Here is a 16,296-nt window from a genome sequence, read left to right as displayed (position 1 = left end):
GGGGGGAAACCGAAGCTGCGCTGGGGGGGGGAAACCGAAGCTGCGCAGGGGGGGGAAACCGAAGCTGCGCAGGGGGGGGGGGAAACCGAAGCTGCGCAGTGGGGGGGGAAACCGAAGCTGCGCAGGGGGGGGCACCGAAGCTGCGCAGGGGGGGGCACCGAAGCTGCGCAGGGGGGGGCACCAAAGCTGCGCAGGGGGGGGAACCGAAGCTGCGCAGGGGGGGGGAACTGAAGCTGCGCGGGGGGGAACCGAAGCTGCGCAGGGGGGGAACCGAAGCTGCACAGGGGGGGGAACCGAAGCTGCGCAGGGGGGGGAACCGAAGCTGCGCAGGGGGGGGAACCGAAGCTGCGCAGGGGGGGGCAACGAAGCTGCCCAGGGGGGGGGCACCGAAGCTGCGCGGGGGGGGGAACAGAAGCTGCGAGGAGGGGGGAACCGAAGCTGCGCAGGGGGGGGGGAAACCGAAGCTGCGCTGGGGGGGGGGAAACCGAAGCTGCGCGGGGGGGGGAAACCGAAGCTGCGCAGGGGGGGGGGGAAACCGAAGCTGCGCAGGGGGGGGAAACCGAAGCTGCGCAGGGGGGGGGGGGAAACCGAAGCTGCGCGGGGGGGGGGGGGAAACCGAAGCTGCGCAGGGGGGGGAAACCGAAGCTGCGCAGGGGGGGGGGAAACCGAAGCTGCGCAGGGGGGGGGGGGAAACCGAAGCTGCGCAGGGGGGGGGGGAAACCGAAGCTGCGCAGGGGGGGGGAAACCGAAGCTGCGCGCGGGGGGGGGAAACCGAAGCTGCGCAGGGGGGGGGGGAAACCGAAGCTGCGCAGGGGGGGGAAACCGAAGCTGCGCAGGGGGGGGCACCAAAGCTGCGCAGGGGGGGGGGAACAGAAGCTTCGCAGGGGGGGGAACTGAAGCTGCGCGGGGGGGGAACCGAAGCTGCGCAGGGGGGGGAACCGAAGCTGCACAGGGGGGGGAACCGAAGCTGCGCAGGGGGGGGAACCGAAGCTGCGCAGGGGGGGGCAACCAAGCTGCCATGGGGGGGGCACCGAAGCTGCGCAGGGGGGGGGACAGAAGCTGCGAGGAGGGGGGAACCGAAGCTGCGCAGGGGGGGGGGAACCGAAGCTGCGCAGGGGGGGGGGAACCGAAGCTGCGGAGGGGGGGGGGAACCGAAGCTGCGCAGGGGGGGGGGAACCGAAGCTGCGCAGGGGGGGGGGAACCGAAGCTGCGCAGGGGGGGGGAACCGAAGCTGCGCAGGGGGGGAACCGAAGCTGCGCAGGGGGGGGGAACCGAAGCTGCGCAGGGGGGGGGGAACCGAAGCTGCGCAGGGGGGGGGGAACCGAAGCTGCGCAGGGGGGGAAAACCGAAGCTGCCCAGGGGGGGGAACCGAAGCTGTGCGCGGGGGGGGGGGACGAAGCTGTGCGGGGGGGGGGGGGAACGAAGCTGCGCAGGGGGGGGAACGAAGCTGCGCAGGGGGGGGGACCGAAGCTGCACATGGGGGGGGGAACCGAAGCTGCACAGGGGGGGGGAACCGAAGCTGCACAGGGGGGGGAACCGAAGCTGCACAGGGGGGGGGGAACCGAAGCTGCACAGGGGGGGGAACCGAAGCTGCGCAGGGGGGGGAACCGAAGCTGGCAGGGGGGAGGAACCGAAGCTGCGCAGGGGGAGGAACCGAAGCTGCGCAGGGGGGGAACCGAAGCTGCGCAGGGGGGGGGAACCGAAGCTGCGCAGGGGGGGGGAACCGAAGCTGCGCAGGGGGGGGGGGAACCGAAGCTGCGCAGGGGGGGAGGGGGGGAACCGAAGCTGCGCAGGGGGGGGGGAACCGAAGCTGCGCAGGGGGGGGAACCGAAGCTGCGCAGGGGGGGGGGAACCAAAGCTGCGCAGGGGGGGGGGAACCGAAGCTGCGCAGGGGGGGGGAACCGAAGCTGCGCAGGGGGGGGGGAACTGAAGCTGCGCAGGGGGGGGGGGAACCGAAGCTGAGAGACCCGGCGTTGCCCGGGATTAAAATTTCCCTCTCCCGCCTCTCTCTCCACTCCCCCCATCTCTTTCTCCGTTCCCCCCGTCTCTTTCTCCGTTCCCCCGTCTCTTTCTCCGTTCCCCCCGTCTCTTTCTCTGTTCCCCCCCCTGTCTCTTTCTCCGTTCCCCCTGTCTCTTTCTCCATTCACCCCCGTCTCTTTCTCTGTTTCCCCCGTCTCTTTCTCCGTTCCCCCCGTCTCTTTCTCCGTTACCTCCGTCTTTCTTCGTTCCCCCCGTCTCTTTCTCCGTTCCCCCGTCTCTTTCTCCGTTCCCCCCGTCTCTTTCTCCGTTCCCCCCGTCTCTTTCTCTGTTTCCCCCGTCTCTTTCTCCGTTCCCCCCGTCTCTTTCTCCGTTACCTCCGTCTTTCTTCGTTCCCCCCGTCTCTTTCTCCGTTCCCCCGTCTCTTTCTCCGTTCCCCCCGTCTCTTTCTCCGTTCCCCCCGTCTCTTTCTCCGTTCCCCCGTCTCTTTCTCCGTTCCCCCCGTCTCTTTCTCCGTTCCCCCCGTCTCTTTCTCCGTTCCCCCCGTCTCTTTCTCCGTTCCCCCCGTCTCTTTCTCCGTTCCCCCCGTCTCTTTCTCCGTTCCCCCCCCGTCTCTTTCTCCGTTCCCCATCTCTTTCTCCGCTCCCCCCCCCCCGGCGCTGCTCCGGTCGTCGTTCCCCCCCCCCCCCTGGAGCAGCTCCGTTCCTCCCCACTGAGCAGCTCCGTTCCCCCCCCGAGCAGCTCCGTTCCCCCCCTGCGCAGCACACAGTGTCACACACACAGTGAGACACACACACACAGTGTGTGTGGGTGAGTGGGGTGGGGGTGACTTACCTTGAGTGGTGTGAAGTTGGCAGCTGGGGGTGGGGGGGGCGCGAGACTGCCGGGCTGCGCTCTGCGGAGTGACACTGACGATTCCTGCTCCCTGCCTCTCGCTGGAGCTGTCGTGGGATAGGAGGAGAGGGGGCTGGCGGAGCTACCTCTGAGAGGCTTGCGCCGTTTGTCGGATGGTCTTTCGTGGCGGGGGCAGGGCGGGGGGAGCGCCCTCGGGGGGGGGGTTGGGAGACAGAGTAGAGTTTGAAGTAGGTAGAAGTGGCATCTCTTGGCCATAGGACTGAAGCCGTGTCCTAGCACTGCGGGTGAGCGGGGTCTGTGTGCCCACCTCCTGCTCCGCCCCAGAGGAGGAGTCTGTGTCAGTAAGGGTGAGAGTGTGGCAGTTGTGTGAGGTCATAGAACCACGCAGGCCAATGAGAGGCATGTGGGGGCGGGGCCGGGCCACGGACCAATCTGATTGGCCAGAGGCTGAGTGACAGACCGACGGACCAATCAGATTGCCCATAAGCACAGCAAACATACAACGTTTTCGGCAAACAAACAACGTTTTCATTTTTAAAGATATAGATGTTTAAAAAAAATCGAACGGGGTCGCTTTTCTCCTGAACACGGTGTATATAGAAATATGAGTGCCCCTCGGTTTGTGTATACCTTTTGTGACATACAGTACATAGACACAGTTACACATATCCTAAAGCTGCAGTTACATAGTGTTACTCACACACTGCAGGGGGTGGGCGACCCCTGCCTCCTGAGGGCAGGTCTGTGCCACATTATCAGGCTGAGCCTCTGCCTTTCCGGCCTGAGCTCCCATGCACTGAGGTGAGACTGTCATTGTCACCCAGGTGAGACTGTCATTGATACTGCCTCTCCTTTCCAAACACACAATCCCCATTCATAATACCTTTTCCTTCTCACTTTACTTCCTCCATTGTGAAAGGAACAGATTACACCCCCCCCACCCCCCTCCCCCTCCCTGTAAATAAAACAAGAAAGAAACAGGGACCCGGGGATAAGTACTTTCTTCCTGGGATCACAGGCCCAGAGCTGGATTCTTTATAACCAGTGGAGAAGGGGGGTTCTTTATAACGTGTGTGTGTGTGGGGGGGGGGGGGGGGGTTCTTTATAACCAGTGGAGAATGGGGGGTTCTTTATAACCAGTGGAGAATGGGGGGTTCTTTATAACCAGTGGAGAATGGGGGGTTCTTTATAACCAGTGGAGAATGTGGGGTTCTTTATAACCAGTGGAGAATGGGGGGTTCTTTATAACCAGTGGAGAATGGGGGGGTTCTTTATAACCAGTGGAGAATGGGGGGTTCTTTATAACCAGTGGAGAATGGGGGGGTTCTTTATAACCAGTGGAGAATGGGGGGTTCTTATAACCAGTGGAGAATGGGGGTTCTTTATAACCAGTGGAGAATGGGGGGGGGGTTCTTTATAACCAGTGGAGAATGGGGGGTTCTTTATAACCAGTGGAGAATGGGGGGTTCTTTATAACCAGTGGAGAATGGGGGGGTTCTTTATAACCAGTGGAGAATGGGGGGTTCTTTATAACCAGTGGAGAATGGGGGCTCTTTATAACCAGTGGAGAATGTGGGGTTCTTTATAACCAGTGGAGAATGTGGGGTTCTTTATAACCAGTGGAGAATGGGGGGTTCTTTATAACCAGTGGAGAATGGGGGTTTCTTTATAACCAGTGGAGAATGGGGGTTTCTTTATAACCAGTGGAGAATGGGGGGGGGTTCTTTATAACCAGTGGAGAATGGGGGGTTCTTTATAACCAGTGGAGAATGGGGGGTTCTTTATAACCAGTGGAGAATGGGGGGGTTCTTTATAACCAGTGGAGAATGAGGGGGTTCTTTATAACCAGTGGAGAATGGGGGGGTTCTTTATAACCAGTGGAGAATGAGGGGTTCTTTATAACCAGTGGAGAATGGGGGGTTCTTTATAACCAGTGGAGAATGGGGGGGTTCTTTATAACCAGTGGAGAATGGGGGGTTCTTTATAACCAGTGGAGAATGGGGGGTTCTTTATAACCAGTGGAGAATGGGAGGTTCTTTATAACCAGTGGAGAATGGGGGTTCTTTATAACCAGTGGAGAATGGGGGGGGGGGTTCTTTATAACTAGTGGAGAATGGGGGGTTCTTTATAACCAGTGGAGAATGGGGGGTTCTTTATAACCAGTGGAGAATGGGGGGTTCTTTATAACCAGTGGAGAAGGGGGGTTCTTTATAACCAGTGGAGAATGGGGGGTTCTTTATAACCAGTGGAGAATTGGGGGTTCTTTATAACTAGTGGAGAATGGGGGGTTCTTTATAACCAGTGGTGAAGGGTTATAACCAGTGGGGAATGGGGGGTTCTTTATAACCAGTGGAGAATGGGGGGATCTTAATAACCAGTGGTTAAGGGTTATAACCAGTGGGGAATGGGTGGTTCTTTATAACCAGTGGAGAATGGGGGTTCTTTATTACCAGTGGAGAATGGGGGGTTCTTTATAACTAGTGGAGAATGGGGGGTTCTTTATAACCAGTGGAGAATGGGGGGTTCTTTATAACCAGTGGAGAAGGGGGGTTCTTTATAACCAGTGGAGAATGGGGGGTTCTTTATAACCAGTGGTGAAGGGTTATAACCAGTGGAGAATGGGGGGTTCTTTATAACTAGTGGAGAATGGGGGGTTCTTTATAACCAGTGGAGAATGGGGGGTTCTTTATAACCAGTGGAGAAGGGGGGTTCTTTATAAGTGGTGAATGAGGGTTCTTTATAACCAGTGGTGAATGGGGGTTCTTTATAACTAGTGGTGCACCTTCCAGTAAGAAAGTAGTGGTACTGTTCCTATCCGCTGGAGGAAGGCAAATCTATTAACCCTTTGCTTCACCTTTTTGAAAGTGATTTGTTCTGGGAGGGGGATACCCTCCAAAGCTGTATTACCCTTTCACTGCCCCAGAGCACGGCCATGCCCTGAGTGCTTGACGTTGAAGTGTGCTTTTTCTCCCACTGGTGCAGTTTAACCTGCAGCCTGCATTTCCTGGGGCCTCACTCAGCATTGGACAGGCAGGGCGGGGCTCTTACGGGACATGGGTAGGGATTTGTCCTGCTCCAGCTTGTAGCTTCATGTAGGACAGAGGGGCAGATCTCTGATTTTATTTATCCCAGGGCAAAGAAAATATCTCTTCATTCCAGAGAGGATTAATATGTATTATTTCATATATCACATTGCGCATGCGTGAGCGCCTCAGAAACTGTGTGCGTGCGGTGAATATATATATGTTTGGGTACCTCTCTAGCTATAGCTCCCCACATACATACATATACATTTCTTTCTTTCTATGTAAATATTTATATGTGTGTGTGTGTGTGTATGTCTATTCAAGTATATATGTATCTGTATTTGGGAATGTGTAAATGTGTGTGTGTGTGTGTAATTATAAATATCTGCATTTCATTTTTCGTGTATCTCTACATGCGTGTGTGTGTATATATATAATACACAAGGCAGGGTTGCAGGCCTGTCTAAACATGTGAATGTGCTCACAAGTGATCTTTTTATTTGAAATATATATATATATATACATATATATACTGTAATATATATATATATATATATATATATATATATATATATATATATATATATATATATATATATACACACAGTTAAGTTATGGTGGGTGAAAAAGTGACAAAAACCCTCCACAGCAAAGCATATAGCAAATGGAAATATTACTGTATGTTCATTTGCATGTCTTAGACAGGTCTGCAACCCCGCCTGCCTTTCCCCATTATCACCCAGCACACAGTGCTTCCACTGCAAGGGATTCTGGGAAATGACATGCAAATGAGCACACAGGGCCACCTTTTGCTTCAAAACCATTAACATGGTTACATATACACACACAGTTGCATGTAGAGGTATGGGTAGCGATGTGTGTGTATACACACACACACACACACACACACACACCTGTTTGTATGCAGTTCGTATAGTAGGGCCTAACCAAAGCCGCTCTGTATCTGCTTATGCAGAGCGCCCGTCCTCTCATCCTATTCCACCCTGTGCATGATAAGAGGTTACTAACTCACAGCTTCAAATAAAAACACACTATCTCTTAAAACGGCAATGAAAACAGGAGCGTGATGGTGGGGCCCATCACGAGGACCAGAAAGGAATGACCGAATTAGATTAGTAAAACCAGATGATCCTAGCATTAGAGGTGCTACTTATAGACCACAGTTAAATCAGTTCAGGAGTTAGGTTACCATCAGGCAGTAAGTACTGTCTGTGAAGCAACTTAATGGGAAATGTGTATCAAGCCAAATAAAAACTGACACAGAGAAGGGAGCATTATCAATACATGGCTCTGGGATCAATGTGTGGGAAGTTCCCGTCCCGCTTTTACCTGCTTGTGATCTGGGAGGAGTTACAGAGCGCAGTAGGAGGAGCTATAGAGGTGATCAGGACCTATAGAGGGGTCAACAATGCTCCTTATAATAAAATATAGCAGATTTTCTCCCCTTTTCATCTATGGCAGCAGTGAGTCAGCGCAAGGTAAACCAGCGTCAGATCTCTGTACCGGTTTATTTATACAGAGCCCGCAGTGTACACAGCGCTTTACACAACTACAATACCAGGTAAATAAAGTACAAACAATGGGGGAAAGTGCAACAGTTAAATAACAACATAAGGCAGAGGGAGACCCTGCCCCGTAGAGCTTACAATCTAAGATGTCTCCGGCAGGTGTTAGCTGCGCACAGTCCCGGAGAGACGTCCATTTGTATTTCAGGTTGTGATTCTCATGGTGATACGTCTCCATATGTTACACCTGGGAGTTTGTGACACGGGGAAGGGAGACTGCTGAGCTCTGGAAATCTTCCATGCAGCATCGGCAAAAACACTCAAATACTGGGGCAAAAAGGTCCCACCAGATGTATCAAAGGATACATCCACCTGCTTTCAGTGGAGGGTTCCTGTGATATATCTGGGGCAGTTGAGTTGCGTCCCCTTTTGCCTTGATACATAGTGCCTCATGTTCTGGGATATCAAATCATTTTTAACAGAGGGTTAAAACTCCGGTTTTCTAAAGTAAAAGTTAATTATTTGTAAACAGTCCCTTGAAAAGTTAATTAGTCAACACACAGTCCTCGGGTTGGGAGTTCTCAGTGACTCCGGGTCCTAGTGTAATATTAATGAATCTACAGTGTCTGCAGCTTGTGCAAATATAGCAACAAGACATATCCACATATCTGTTCCACCCTCATATCATCCTCACTTGAGCCAATACCCCTACAGTACATACAGGAGCGCAGAATGTGTGTGTGGAGGGGCTGTACATACAAAAATCAGTATATACATACATCACCAGTCTTTCACCATTATCACCCAGCACACAGTGCCTCCAATGCAGCCAGGGATACTGGGAAATGACATGCAAATGAGCACACAGTGTCACCTTTTGCTTCAAATCCATTTTGACATGGACCCCTATAAGCTTATGCTTGCGGCATTTCACAGCTTTGAGCACAGCCTGGGCTAAGATGCATAGCTAGTAAACCCACCCACAGACAGCTGTTTCGACCTTTTGGGTCTCATCAAATATACAGGGGGGGGGGCTGCAGCACCCCTAGTTCTAGCCCCAACACTGTATATATTCAGGAGTCCCGCCTTGCACACTAAGAGCCCTGGACGAGCTCCTTGTCATTGCCCTTTTAAGTCCCCCCCCCCCCTTTTTTTCTGGTCTGGCTGAGGGGTGTGAGTTGGGAGGAGATTGATGGCTGAGGAAACAGATTCATTATCATGTGAAGGGCTGGAGGAGAGGAAGGAGGGAGAGAGATAGGAAAGAGGAGAGAGAGAGAAAACAAGGAGTGGGAGGGGGCTCTGGATGTGAGAGACACCCCCCCCCCTCCTCACACACAGGGGCAGCCCGGGGATCCCACAGCACACAGATCTCCTGATACAGGAGGCCGGCTGTACATGGTGCTGGACAGCAGCCATAAGCAGGTCAGCTCCGGGTCCTATCCTGGGGGGTCGCTGTTGGATTTCTTTCTGTGGTTCCAGACATGCACCTAGTGTGAGGGGGGGAGGCTGGCAGCCTGGCGATGTGTCCCTGCTGTGTTAGGAGCTTCACCTCCTGAGAAGGGACAGCCCCCCCCCCCCCCCCTCCGACCCAGCCAGCCAGGGCATGCACGGGCGAGGAGCCCTGCAGGGCATCACGCGTGGGTCACACTCCGTCCCTGACCGCTCGCCATGGGGAACATCTCCTCCAACATGTCCTCCTTCCAATCCCTGCACATCGTCATGCTCGGTCTGGACTCTGCCGGTAAGACCACCGTCCTGTACCGGCTCAAGTTCAACGAGTTCGTCAACACGGTGCCCACTATTGGCTTTAATACGGAGCGGATTCGGCTGAGCAACGGGGCGGCCAAAGGCATCAGTTGCCACTTTTGGGACGTGGGCGGGCAGGAGAAGTTGCGCCCGCTCTGGAAATCCTACAGCCGCTGCACGGATGGCATCATCTAGTGGTGGACTCTGTGGACTCGGACCGGCTAGAGGAGCCAAAACTGAGCTGCACAAGGTAACCAAGTTTGCCGAGAACCAGGGCACCCCCTTGCTGGTCATCGCCAACAAGCAGGACCTGCCCAAATCTATGTCGGTGCCAGAGATCGAGAGGCAGCTGGCGTTGCAAGAGCTGAGCCCCTCCACCCCATACCACATCCAGCCGGCCTGCGCCATCATTGGAGAGGGGCTGACCGAGGGGCATGGACAAGCTGTACGAGATGATCCTCAAGAGGAGGAAGAGCCTCAAGCAGAAGAAGAAGCAGCGGTAACACTGGGGGGCACCAGGCCTGCCAAAGATGACCATGGCCCGTGCCCACCTCCTGGATCTTGGGTTATTGGGCGTCCCTCCTGTGGATTTACAAAGCCTCCTTTTACTTGGTGACAAAGGCGGACTTTCCTACACCAGTGGGAACCCCAACCCTCGGTGTGCAGAGCTCCCCCCCCCCCCCCTCCGGCGTGGGGCAGGATTTTCTACGAGCAGGGCAGGAACCTGCCGTGTAATATCCTCAGGGCCAACGGAGCATGCCGTGCCACTGGAGGGCAATACGTGGCCAGCTCCTCCAGCGCCAAGAGGGGTTACAAGGACCTTCCATGTGCTGACCTGCGGTACCTGCTGAAAGGACAGGAACTGGGTAATGGACCTGCCAGGGGAACAAGATGACAAGTGTCCTCTCTCTCTGACAGAGGACCGCAGATCTGGGGTGACGGGACTGACATGATGCACTCTGTATATTTGTTTTATTCTATCGCCCCCTCCCCCAAAAAAACAAAGAAACTTGAAGGTGTTTAGTGTATAACGATGACATTGTATCTGAAGTAGCCTGACACTGTATCTGGACATTTCAGTGGTGTGACTGCCTATTCTAAGGGGGCTTCATGTGGTCTTTGCAGGGGTGCTGGTGTGAGGTCTGAGTTGATTTCAGTTCTTCTCCTCTCTACTAACTGTGTCTGATCTACATTTGACTCTCTCCCTTCCATCTGTGCACTCCTCTCTCCCTCTGCTTCCTCTGCAGGTTATGCAGTCGCACCCAGAAATGACCCATTTTAGTCTTGCTGCAGGTGCGTGAGGAGGGGGAGGGGGGCATCCGTCCTGAAATCATGCTGTATGAGATTAAATATGGGATTTTATTATCACTTCTCGGGGGCTGGGTGTGCCATTTCTGCTTCTTTTGGGCTTCAATGTACCCTCACGCGGGTCTTGATAAGGTGCACTAAGCTTTCTCACGCCTTCACTCTCATTCATATCGATGGATCTGGACCACAGAGGCGCTTGTTGAATTCTGCTGATCCTTGCCTGCACCCTCTGTGTTTGTTTTAGTCTGCTTTGCTATATCTCTGTTTCCCTCTGAGACAGACAGTGGGGAACCTGAATGGCTGGTCATTAACCCCTAATCTGCTGATAGGGCCAACAAGGCAATGCATAGCAGTGTGAGTAACACACCGCAGTGCCCTCTTGCATGGCTTTAGCCTGGCATCACTGTGCAGTTCCTCTGTGCCACCCCTCGTGTTCTGTGACTTGCCCTGACCACTGAGGGAGGTTGCAGGTCGTGGGAAAGACATGTCCCTATTCCAAAATGGCGCCACCCTGACGCTTTACTAGGCCTGGCACCACGAATGAGGGAAAAAACCAGACTGGATTGCAGTTTCCGCTGGGGCTGGTAGCGGTCCCAGGCGTTTGTAGCTCCTCATGCCAGTATAATATTATTATTATCATCATTATTTATTAAGCGCCAACATATTCCGCCGCGCTGTACAATGAGGGAACAGAGCGATATAAATTACAGAAACCGAATGACGCAAGCGCAACCAGGTAACGAGGGCCCTGCTCGCGAGAGCTTACAATGCAGCCGGAGTTCAAGCTGCGTTTGCACTTACTCGTGTTAAAACAAATAAATACATTTTGCAAACCAATAAAGCAAATTCAGTGGTTGAATCGCTGCACTGAACACTTTTAAAAGCACTGAAGCCAGTGGAGGGAATGAAACGAAATCAGCGTTTTCTTACGGACACTTTTAAGATGGCTGCCTCTGATATAAACCCACAACAGTATTTTTTAAATATAAACCTGTAACAGTATTGTTTAAATGTTTTACATTCTAAAGATCTACATCCGAAGGGAGACCAGGCATTAGAAGGTGGGAATAGTGTATGAAAAGTTAACATAATTTGTAAGAGTTTGGTGCTCTGTTTGTATTTTGTGGGACTGAGGAGTCTTGCTCTGCGTGCAGAGGGCATAGAAGGTCATTCACATGAGTCTGCTGACCACTGACTGAAAAGAATCAGTTGACCCAGGGGTTCTCAACTCCAGTCCTCAAGACACCTCCCCCCAACAGGTCAGGTTTTCAGGATATCCCTGCTACAACAGAAGTGGCTCAATCAGTGGCTGTGCTGAGCAGGGATATCCTGAAAACCTGACCTGTTGGGGGGTCTTGAGGATTGCAGTGGAGAACCCAAGATTTAACCCTTCAGTGCTGTGGGATCGCCAAATGCACTGCTGCTGGATCTCTGGCAGCGAAGGGTTATATGCAGTCAACAGGGGGGGGGGGGGGGGGGGGGGTGCTGGAGATAATAATATAATCATTTGTTTTCGTATATAGCGCTGACAGTTTACGTAGCGCTGTACATAGAATTTTGCAGGCACGATGAGCTTGTAGTCTAATTTTGGTGCTTGGAGCACAGGGAGATAAAGTGACTTAGCCAAGGTCACAAGAAGCAGCCCTGCTTCAAGGGTAGTGTCCCTGATTTCATAGTCGACAACCTTCACTCACCGAGCCACTACTTCAGGCCTGTAGGGAATGGGACGAGATGAAGTCCTGTCCATGCACCATGCTCCCTCCTGGTATCACCTCCCATATTAGGCTGTCAGGGAATTGCTGCAGAAATGCGGTTGCATTAAACAAGCTCAAGTAGCCACATTGTTTCTGGACAAATGTCAACCAGACAAGGTTTGGAAAGCTAATAATGTTATTTATATCCGGGGTGCTCAACTCCAGTCTTCAAGAATTCCCCCTCCCCCAACAGGTCAGGTTTTCAGGTACGAATAGGTTGCCAGCTGGACAAAAGATATGTTATACTGTTTAATGTTTTAATGTCATGTATTAATATAGTGCTGGTGTAGCCAACTCCAGTCCTCAAGAGCTACCAACAGTTAGGTTTTCAGGAAAACCCTGCTTCAGCAGATGGCTCAATCAGATTGAGCCACCTGTGCTGAAGCAGGGACTGATTGAGCAACCTGCGCTGACGCAGGGATATCCTGAAAACCTGACCTGTTGGGAGGGTCTTGGGACTAGAGTTGAGCCCCCTGATCTACATAGAACCCTTATGTCCCATAAAAGGTATCACAACCTGCAACTATGTACTCCACAAATCTGTGCAGCTCAAGTTTCCTGAGGACCACACACGTTGTCTCTTTGTAGCAAACTCCATCGGAGATGATTTTAATGGGGTATCACTGACATCCCAGAGGGGCCTGCACTGCATCGTAGGGGGTGCCTGAGCAGTGTGTGCAGGGGAAGGGGCTGTCAGTTCTGCAGATCCTGTGGCAAATTCACTGCAAACCTCCCCATGAGCTGTTTTATAACATGGTATTTCCTGCTCTGAGGGATATGGGGGGGGGGGGAGGAGGGGAGAGAAAGCACTCATTCGGTTATGTTATCACCTCTTGGCTCACCGCCCTTCTCAGTCCTTGGGTGACCCGGGCAGTCAAGGAGTTAAAGTCTCAACGCTGTCTGAATAATTCTGCAGCTACAAGTTTTTATGATGGGGAAGGCAATGGTCGGCCAGCCTGGGGACACCGTTAATTATAAGCTGGGGTGGAAGTCCCCTGTGGCTCAGACTTAGGTAATTAGGGGAGGGGGTAGGAGGGCGGCTCGTTTGAAAGTTACAAGGCACAGGTGGTCTGTGTAAAAACCTCAGGGTCCCAAAATACTAATGTCCCAATCCAGACGGGATTCCAGGTGAGCACAGGATCAAAAGACACATCTGAGTAGCCCAGTTTGAATCGTAGGGGGTTATCCATTTACCTGTAATCGTGCCCGTCGTGGCACAATCGCACTGAAACTGGCGCAATGGCGGTTTCCGGGCAGTAGTGCCCCGATCGGCACTATTGTAGTTACGTGAAGAACCCTCATGAAGTCAGCTACGTGGGACCTTTGGGAAGCCACAGCCGTGTGCCGTAGGCACCGGTTATTAGATTGTAAGCTCTGCAGGCCTGGAACGGAAAACTTGTATACACTCTGGGTGCATGTCAGGGAAAAAAAAGGTCATATGATTACTGTGGGAACGATTACAGAGTCACAGCAGGGCGGGGGGGGGGGGGGGCTCGCTCTGGCCGCTGTGTCGTCGTCCCCCCCCCCCCCCCCCAGTCTGCCTATTTTCTTCTCTAGTGTAAGACCTCTGCCCGTATTTGATCCTGGTTTTTTGTCAATTCCCTTACTGTATTAGCAGATACCACCTCTGCTGGGCGGCTATTGCATGAATCTACCACAATTTCCATTAAGTACTTTCTCAGATTTCCCCTGAGCCTCTCACACTCCAGCTTCACAGGATGACCTCTTGTTCTAGCACATCTAGCGTGCAGGGTTCACCCCCTCCGCCCTGGCTGCAGTGTGCAGGGTTCACCCCTCCGCCCTGGCTGCAGTGTGCAGGGTTCACCCCTCCGCCCTGGCTGCAGTGTGCAGGGTTCACCCCTCCGCCCTGGCTGCAGTGTGCAGGGTTCACCCCTCCGCCCTGGCTGCAGTGTGCAGGGTTCACCCCTCCGCCCTGGCTGCAGTGTGCAGGGTTCACCCCCTCCGCCCTGGCTGCAGTGTGCAGGGTTCACCCCTCCGCCCTGGCTGCAGTGTGCAGGGTTCACCCCTCTGCCCTGGCTGCAGTGTGCAGGGTTCACCCCTCTGCCCTGGCTGCAGTGTGCAGGGTTCACCCCTCTGCCCTTGCTGCAGTGTGCAGGGTTGCACGCCCGCCCTGGCTGCAGTGTGCAGGGTTGTCCTGGCTGCAGCAGCAGGAGGATGTCCAGATGCAGGCAGAGGGGACAGCAGCAGAATAATAATGAGGGGAGGATGGGGAGACCGGCAGAGCTCAGCAAACGCAGGCACATCCGATCTGCAGGCAGCACACACCCAGGCTCCCCTGCCCTGTGTGTGCTTAGGGGTGACTGTGAGCAAAGGGGAGACCTGTGCTGCTGCTGCTGCCCACACTGCGCTGCCGTTTGTATACACTGAAGTTGGGGGAGAAAGGCATCTATCCGTGTGAAACAGAAGACCACATGTTGCATACAGAGCAGCATTAAATAGGATAGACGGATGGACACACATCATTCAACCTCTGGGGCAGGATAGAGGGGGTTCGGAGGCTGCTGCCCATACGCTGTATCTGTGTCGTCTCACCCCCCCCCCCCTCATTCTCTCACCCCCCCCCACCTCATTCTCTCCCCCCCCTCACCTCAACTCTCACCCCCCCCCATCACCCCCCCCACCTCATCTCACCACCCCCCCACCTCATCTCACCCCCCTCCTTCTCACCCCCACCTTATTCTCACCCCCCCCCCCACCTCATTCTCCCCCCCCCCACCTCTTCTCACCCCCCCACCTCATTCTCACCCCCCCCCACCTCATTCTCACCCCCCCCCACCTCATCACCCCCCCCCCACCTCATTCTCTACCCCCCCCCACCTCATTCTCACCCCCCACCTCCCCCCCCCCACCTCATTCTCACCCCCCCCCCACCTCATTCTCACCCCCCCCACCTCATTCTCACCCCCCCCACCTCTCTCACCCCCCCCACTCATCTCACCCCCCCCCCACCTCATTCTCACCCCCCCCCCACCTCATTCTCACCCCCCCCCCACCCATTCTCACCCCCCCCCACCTCATTCCACCCCCCCCACCTCATCTCACCCCCCCCCTGCCTCATTCTCCCCCCCCCCACCTCATCTCACCCCCCCCCCCTCATTCTCACCCCCCCCCCACCTCATTCTCACCCCCCCCCACCTCATTCTCACCCCCCCCCCACTCATTCTCACCCCCCCCCACCTCCTTCTCACCCCCCCCCCACCTCATTCTCACCCCCCCCCCACCTCATTCTCACCCCCCCCCCACCTCATTCTCACCCCCCCCCCCACCTCATTCTCACCCCCCCCCCCACCTCATTCTCACCCCCCCCCCCACCTCATTCTCACCCCCCCCACCTCATCAACCCCCCCCACCTCATTCTCAACCCCCCCCCACCTCATTCTCACCCCCCCACCTCTTCTCAACCCCCCCCACCTCATTCTCAACCCCCCCCCACCTCATTCTCAACCCCCCCCCACCTCATTCTCAACCCCCCCCCACCTCATTCTCAACCCCCCCCCACCTCATTCTCAACCCCCCCCACCTCATCTCAACCCCCCCCCACCTCATTCTCAACCCCCCCCCCACCTCATTCTCAACCCCCCCCCACCTCATTCTCAACCCCCCCCCCCACTCATTCTCAACCCCCCCCCCCCCACCTCATTCTCAACCCCCCCCCCCACCTCATTCTCAACCCCCCCCCACCTCATTCTCACCCCCCCCCACCTCATTCTCAACCCCACCCCCCACCTCATTCTCAACCCCACCTCATCCTCACAGTGTAAATACTCACACAGCCCCCTTCCCCACAGTATACCCCCTCCCCACAGTATGAATACACATAGCCCTTCCCCCATAGTATAAATACGCACGCACAGCACCCTCCCCCCAAGTATAACTACTCGCACAGCACCCTCCCACCAAGTATAAATACTCACACAGCCCCCTCCCCCGCAGTATAAATACTCTCACAGCCCCTACCCCACAGTATAAATACTCTCAAACAGCACCCTTCTCCCCAGTATACTCACACAGTCCCTCCCCCTCAGTATAAATACTCACACACAGCCCCTCCCTCACAGTATAAATACTCTGGCACTCCTATTC

General features: G+C 54.7%; 2 protein-coding genes across 2 annotated transcripts in view; one reads left to right on the top strand and one right to left on the bottom strand.

Moving 5' to 3' along the window:
* Nucleotides 1-8,577: 8,577 nt before the first annotated feature.
* On the top strand, nt 8,578-11,315 carry ARL4C (ARF like GTPase 4C). Its single transcript, XM_075607356.1, is given in 4 exon segments — nt 8,578-9,320; nt 9,323-9,358; nt 9,361-9,560; nt 9,562-11,315. Coding segments are annotated over 4 exon segments (576 nt in total). The 5' UTR covers nt 8,578-9,052; the 3' UTR covers nt 9,634-11,315.
* The window catches only part of SPP2 (secreted phosphoprotein 2), a 37,563-nt gene continuing 31,866 nt past the window's right edge, over nt 10,600-16,296 (bottom strand). Inside the window, exon 6 of the mRNA XM_075609975.1 lies at nt 10,600-10,709. Within this exon, the coding sequence (XP_075466090.1) occupies nt 10,600-10,709 (110 nt within the window). The remainder of the gene's footprint in view (nt 10,710-16,296) is intronic.

Source organism: Ascaphus truei, chromosome 7 (assembly GCF_040206685.1).
Source record: "Ascaphus truei isolate aAscTru1 chromosome 7, aAscTru1.hap1, whole genome shotgun sequence".
Lineage (NCBI taxonomy): Eukaryota > Metazoa > Chordata > Amphibia > Anura > Ascaphidae > Ascaphus > Ascaphus truei.
This window is presented reverse-complemented; position numbering and strand designations above follow the sequence as displayed.